Source organism: Gigantopelta aegis, chromosome 7 (genome assembly GCF_016097555.1).
Source record: "Gigantopelta aegis isolate Gae_Host chromosome 7, Gae_host_genome, whole genome shotgun sequence".
NCBI lineage: Eukaryota > Metazoa > Mollusca > Gastropoda > Neomphalida > Peltospiridae > Gigantopelta > Gigantopelta aegis.
In genome coordinates, this window is record NC_054705.1 from 1,646,283 (window position 1) to 1,653,685 (window position 7,403).

The window sequence follows — 7,403 nt, forward strand, 5'->3', positions numbered from 1 at the left end:
CCCAGTTGTTAACCATTACGCCTTTATTTTTCGCTATTAAACCCATTTTTTTCACAAATAAAATGGCACTATACATTTCCATTCACCTGAAGTGTTTTTTGATAATCCTGGTGTTTGTAATATCACAAAATGCATTTTTCGTATTTCTTAAAAACGCACGCGCCCCTTAGAAAAAAACGTCGAGCAGACAAAGTCTAATCTAATTTTAGAGGGGATCTTCCCGTTTCAACGTCACAGACGTTGGTATACCACGTGACTGTTATCATTCCAGCAATGGAGTGAATGGGCACACTGTCCAGGACTTACTCCGCCTGTGCCAGTCGCTGACGTGGTGCAGCCAGAAATGACTAATTAGCTAGCCAAATGTGAGTAAAAAAAATCACAAGGACTAGTTAAACAATATAACCACCAGTCCAACAGGCGACATCATTGTTCTGATTGACTGTAGTCTGCAATTTAAAGCGTTTATTTTATGTTGAATATTTGAAACGAACGCGTAACGACACACACAGTGACGTTTCGCCGTGGAACCTGTTACAATTGTGCTTCAAAGTTAGTTATTTTGTGTCATGAATGGTTCCGATTTATTGTCGTCTGCTTTGTGAGGTCCCAATCTCCTACACAAATATTTTTGTAAATAATTTCTGTTTGGTTTCACGTAAAAAAGGAAAGTAAAAGTGTTTTGGAAATAACAATATCGTCAACGTCACTAACTGCGTTATGCTTCCAACTCCGTTCGGTTTTGTTTTCTCGTGCACAGTTCGCGCAATCAACATTCGATTTCTTGTCGTTTGCTTGTCGTTCATTTGTGAGGTTTTTCTTCACAGTTCGTGTGAACATTTTCATTAACAATAAAGTTCAGACAAGTAAATATCTCAATACAAAACGTTACAAACCCTTAAAACCAATAATTTTGCTAAGTCTTACGATATCTGGAGAGGGGATACAACCTTGGGGGATAGGGGTGGGCACAAGCTATATTGTTACTTTTATTTAAATAGAGGACAAACAAAACCAACCTTACATTTTCGTCCTGGGGAGGGGAAGTGCCTCCCCACCCCTGGTTCCTACGGACTATACTACTACTACTACTACTACTACTACTACTACTACTACGACCACCAATAATAAACGGTGCATCTAATTGTAGTACCCGGTGCCGAATAGCAAACAAATACACAATATATAAAATTTATTATTTCAAACACTGTAGTATAGTCAACATGGTCAGTGACGGACTATCATTGTCGTCTTATTCCGATTCAAGTATAATGATTGCTGCAGCAGCCATTTCCTCAACAGAAGCAGGCATGTTGATGAAGTAACTTCCTGTTCCAAACTTATTCCTTTCGCTGTCCAGGACAGAACAGTTAGAACATGTCCAGCAGAGGTGAAAGGAACGCACCCCAAGGCTGTATGCACTCTGGGAAATTTGTCTTGACGTAGGCATTTCTGTGCTTCAAGCGGCATCTACCGGTGACATCAGAATACTAACTTTCAAAATTATTTCAAGTAATTGGGTCACGGGGATTCCCATGGTATTTATCGATATAAAACCTGCTTTTTCACTCTATTTTATAAAAACGTGATCTAAGTGTGTTACAGGTTTGTAGATTAACCAAAATTAGAATTAATTTTCGCGGACTGAAACAAGGGCGTGCAACTTTAAGGTCTCAAAACCTCATAGTTTGTTTCTTCGTTTTCTGCAAAAAATTAAATATATGAACATTATTAAATGAAGGAACAAAATATGTGCAAGCATTCATCAGTAACTTTGTTCAAGGTTTTTCGACTTTAACTTGTCAAGAAAACTTTTATTAGTATTCCAGAACTTCCATTTTTGCTACAGGAAGGCTGGTTTTTGCCCGAATTAAACAAAAACGTCCGAATTTAGATACAATTTATTCATATTAGCATTACTTTCAAACAGCTATACAGGGTTGCAAACGAAACATTACGAACCTTTACATGGAAACAACTAGTATTGTGGGTAGAATTATGGAAAAACATGGCGAACATGTTTTAGGCAAGCTCATTTCCAACAAAATCTCTATCGTTTTTCCCATATTTGAGTATTAGTCCCCTGTCCAATTTGAGCCTAAGGTGATTAAAACGTGTGAAATAAAATTATAAATAACAGGCAAAGTTTCAAGATGAAAATAAAAGATTGAAGAAATCTATTTTCTACTCACGGTTTCCATTGTTCCTCACAGACGTGCTCTCGTATCTAAGGAATAAAAGCGATATATTAAATATAATATATGACCTATTTAGTAACTTGAAAACAACGATACTGGTATTCCAAAGTACATAATGAATGGACAATTTTAAAGACATACAAACCATTAATTCTCAGGAACAAGTAATTTGTACTCATTTTACGCAGTTAAAGGTGTATTTTCATCAAATGTGTTAAGTTTATGCAGCAAATAGTTCATCCCATCGATAGTTCGACCTAACCATTCGGTTAGCATCGTGTAAGTGTAACTCAGAACTTCGTGTTTGGTTCGAGCATTGTGGTGTATTCGACCCTTCCGTGAGAGGGTTAAAATTGTGAGTATGAACTTAATTTGGATACAATGGTACAATTTAGTTCACTGAGAACTCTACTTCTATATATAAGCATACTATGGTCTTTTTCTTCTGTTTTTCATATACACTGGCTTTGAAATACATGTTATTGTTTTACATTACATTTTATATTTTTGTTTAATTCCTTTTCTCTCTTTTGTACTTAGCTGCATATATGAGTAATATCTTTAAAATATAAGCCACTATACGCAGTCATATACGTGCATCGTGTGCATGTGTGCGTCTGTGAGTGCGTACATGTGGGCGTGTACAAGCCAGTACATATATGATATTATATATATAATTATGTGTATATAAAACATTATAGCATTGATGCACATGTAGCTTTGTTTATTTATTAATATGTGTATGTGTGTATGTAGGTAGGTAGGTATGTACGTATGTGTGTATGTATGTAGGTATGTAGGTACGTATGTATGTAGCTACGTATGTATTGATGTATGAATATCTATATATTATATGTATGTCGAGGTTGACTGTTACATACATAGATATTAACGCACTGGCGCAGGGTATAATGAAATCCTTTCTGGCCTCACAAATTGTCCCATGCCGTTGCTGGGACTCGAACAGTGTATGTACGTATGTAGATATGTAGGTATGTAGGTATGTATGCATTTTTTTGTTTTGAATTTCTCTATTGTATGTATGTATTTGACTTAAACATACACATATTCAATGACGCACTGGCACAGGGAATATTAAAATCCTTTATTGCCTTCACAAATTTCCTCATGCCGTTACTGAGACCCGAACCTGTGACACCCGATCGCCCGCAATTGTTGGGCCGGAACTTTACCAATCAGACCAACTGCGTTCTACATGTATGTATGTAGGTAGGTAGGTAGGTAGGAAGGTGGGTAGGTAGGTCTGTAGGTATGTAGGTAGGAAGGTATGTATGTATTAGTTGTAAATCGGTCAACTCAGGGGTCGTCATTTATTAATTTATATATAAAACTAATTAACTAATTGTAAATTGGTGAACTCGGGGCTCGTCACCCCGACACTCAAGTATATCCATGGACCTCGTACCATATATTGTTAAATTGATAAACTCGGGACTCGTCAACCCCGACTCTCGAGCATATCCGTGGACCTCGTACCATATATTGTAAATTGGTGAACTCGGGGCTCGTCAACCCCGACGCTTAAGCATATCCATGCACCTCGTACCATATATTGTAAATTGGTGAACTCGAGGCTCGTCAACCTTGACACTCAAGCATATCCGTGCACCTCGTACCATATATTGTAAATTGGTGAACTCGAGGCTCGTCAACCCCGACACTCAAGCATATCCGTGCACCTCGTACCATATATTGTAAATTGGTGAACTCGAGGCTCGTCAACCCCGACACTCAAGTATATCCGTGCACCTCGTACCATATATTGTAAATTGGTGAACTCGAGGCTCGTCAACCCCGACTCTCAAGCATATCCGTGGACCTCGTACCATATATTGTAAATTGATAAACTCGAGACTCGTCAACCTCGACACTCAAGCATATCCGTGCACCTCGTACCATATATTGTAAATTGGTGAACTCGAGGCTCGTCAACCCCGACTCTCAAGCATATCCGTGGACCTCGTACCATATATTGTAAATTGATAAACTCGAGACTCAACAACCCCGACACTTCCGCATATCCATGGACCTCGTACCTTATTGTAAACTGGTGAACTCGAGGCTCGTCAACCCCGACTTTCGAGCATATCCGTGGACCTCGTACCATATATTGTACATTGGTGAACTCAAGGCTCGTCAACCCCGACTTTCGAGCATATCCGTGGACCTCGTACCATATATTGTAAATCATTCAAATGCAATAGTGACAATAACAAAACTTACACATGATCTCCTTTTTTCGATGTTGTACCTGCAATAAATATAAATTAATGATATATTTTATTAATTTACACATTCCCCAGACTGTAGCCTTGAAATAATCGAGGTAAACACACAGTATGGTAAAAGTCAGAGATAAATCTACTCATTTTTAAGATTTGAGTACAACAAAGGGTGGTTTTACTGTAGCAAATTTAACTTCGCGATGTGTTAGTGGAACCACTGAAATAGAACATTTGAAATGGATAACGCACATGTACACGCACGCATGAACACACACACACACACACACACAGACACACGTACACGTACACATATACACACGCACAGACACACACACACACACACACAAACACATTCTCTCTCAAACGTGCGCTCACACACACATGAACGCATACGCGCGCACACACGAACTGTCTCGCACTAACACACATAAACACACACACACACATTATGTCTCAAACGTGCGCTCACACACACATTCACGCATACGCGCACACACACGAACTCTCTCACACTCACACATACACACACGCCGCACACACACACACACGCGCGCACACACAACGGAACATATTTCTGCTAGATAATTACAACGATCACAAACTTGCACTAAAGCAACTGATATCAACGTTCAAGAAATGCAGTCGATGATTGAGCGTTCATAATTCACTCGATGTTTGTCTAATTTTATTTTTGTCCCTCAGTCTTTTAACGGACCCTTTTTAACAACGAGTACATGGACGGATCCTTGTATAGCCCATACACTGGACGTTTTAGATAGATAAATGTTTTGACAATAGCAAGTTCGTTAGACACACATTAGATAGATAAATGTTTTGACAAAAGCAAGTTCGTTAGACACACAATAGTGTGTCTAACGAACTTGCTATTGTCAAAACATTTATCTATCTAAAACGTCCAGTGTATGGGCTATACAAGGATCCGTCCATGTACTCATTGTTAAAAAGGGTCCGTTAAAAACGTGTGGTTTTAGGGGGAACTCTGGTTTAGATAGAGTCAGATTAACATACACACACACACACACACACGCATGCACGCACACACGCACGCACGGACACACAGATATAGATATATATATATATATATATATATATATATATATATAGAGAGAGAGAGAGAGAGAGAGAGAGAGAGAGAGAGAGAGAGAGCGAGAGAGCGAACTGTATTTAGAACAATACTACATACACTACAGACTTCTGGCTTATAGGAGAATCTTTTCGCAGCTGTGAACAGGATATAATTGTAATATTTTTGATAAACGTATTGTAGACGAAAATGTGAAAGCGACTGTACATACTCTGTGCACATTGTCGTCGGGCTACACAATATATCGTGACAGCGACGACTCCCACGGCAAGTCCGATCACAACTCCCAGTCCAACGACAACACGAACGGGGAAAGACGAATCTAAAAACAATAATAATAAACATTTTAAAAATCGAAGAAGACAAAACATCGATATATTCACACATTGGTGCACTACATCATCACCTTTCGAAACTAGCGAGTTAAATAACTGTATGTATATATATATATATATATATATATGTGGCCGAGTGCATAAAGCACCCTCACACAAAAACTACACAAGTTCGATCTTGATTATATTCTTTAATCCATGATGATAGCATATAAACAATGTATATGATATGAAGAGTTGGCCCCAAACGTCTTTCTCTCTTGCTGGATATTCTCTCTCTCTCTGTCTCTCTCTCAGTCTCTCAGTGAACTGCCTTTCACCCCAGTCATTCTGATAACATCACACACACCTGACCAATACTGGCAGACCATTACTGTCCTGGGTTCCTTAAGATAACCCCAGTGACAGTGTTTACCAGATATTAATGTCCCAAGTGTCTTAGAGGAATTTCCCAAGTACCTTAAGTCTAAACAAAGAGAAATAAACCTCAGACGCCTTAGTGGTGTTTATGCATGCTTAGTATAATAACACATTATGCTGGGTGCTTTAGTTGAATCCCTCACATGGGGTGTGGGGGGGGGGGGGGGGGGGAGGGTATTTGTATATAATATATATGCGTATATGTTATGAATATTGGTCTCTGTCGCGAATAAGGTTTATTTGTTTAATTTACAAAATGAAATTATAATTTTGTAACAAATGTTTCAGATAAAATTTGGTGGATAGTTAGGTACACTATGGGGATTGATTGTGTTAAAACTTGATGTGTTTATTGGTTTTACGTTTACCAGTTGAGATATATTTACGTCTCGGGGGAGTACGAAGTGTATATCTTAATAGCGACTAATAAAAAAATACGTCAACAATAAGTTATATCAACAGCAGTAAAATAAAATAAAAAACCCATAACAAAACAGTTATATTTTAGTGTTAAAGCTGTGCCATAGATGTAATACCTACTAATTTACTACATTTATTTCCACGACAAAATAGTTTGTTTGTGTAGGTTTGTTTTTGTCTTCTTGGTTTATGTTTTTGTTTTGATCGTGGGTGTTTTTTTATTATCCTTTAGTTTTACAAACAAGCCAGTATTATCACATGTACTTACTCTCCACGTATAATTTGAAATATTTGTCAGCGGTGATCCCAGATCCTGGATTTCTCGCCGTGCACCTGTAATAGCCAGCCTCTTGCTCAGTGATGTGGGTCAGATGTAGACGACTTCCTGTGGCGATACCTCTATCCAGGTAAGACCAGGTGTATGTACAGCCCGGCTTGCAGTCTGCTGAACAGTTCACAGTCAGTGATCCAGATTCATCCACCGTGTAGGTGTCTTCAGCAGGGTTCAAGGTCATGTCACTTTCTAGAGGTCCATCTAAACGATAAGTGTTAACCGTCCACCACATATCCTTGAGGAATCATTTTCAAAGCAGATAAGCATTGAACTTGTGCAGTGCAGATTATAAGACTATCATATGTGGTCAGAGTACACCAGAGGTAATGCCGATCCTGGGTCGAG

General features: G+C 38.6%; 1 protein-coding gene across 1 annotated transcript; it reads right to left on the bottom strand.

Annotated features, from left to right (window-relative positions):
- Nucleotides 1-1,553: 1,553 nt before the first annotated feature.
- On the bottom strand, nt 1,554-7,403 carry LOC121376919 (pregnancy-specific beta-1-glycoprotein 8-like). The gene is made up of 5 exons (XM_041504723.1): nt 6,993-7,403; nt 5,761-5,871; nt 4,443-4,470; nt 2,193-2,227; nt 1,554-1,703 (listed from the first exon to the last, which is right to left on the bottom strand). The coding sequence occupies exons 1-5, from the start codon at nt 7,288-7,290 to the stop codon at nt 1,666-1,668; spliced, it is 510 nt and encodes a 169-aa protein (XP_041360657.1). The 5' UTR covers nt 7,291-7,403; the 3' UTR covers nt 1,554-1,665.

Coding starts and splice junctions, on each gene's coding strand:
- LOC121376919 (XM_041504723.1), bottom strand. CDS start 7,290: ATGTGGTGGACGGTTAACACTTATCGTTTAGATGGACCTCTAGAAAGT. Junction 5,872..6,992: donor TTTCAAATTATACGTGGAGA/GTAAGTACATGT, acceptor TATTGTTTTTAG/ATTCGTCTTTCCCCGTTCGT. Junction 1,704..2,192: donor TGTGAGGAACAATGGAAACC/GTGAGTAGAAAA, acceptor AATTTTTTGCAG/AAAACGAAGAAACAAACTAT.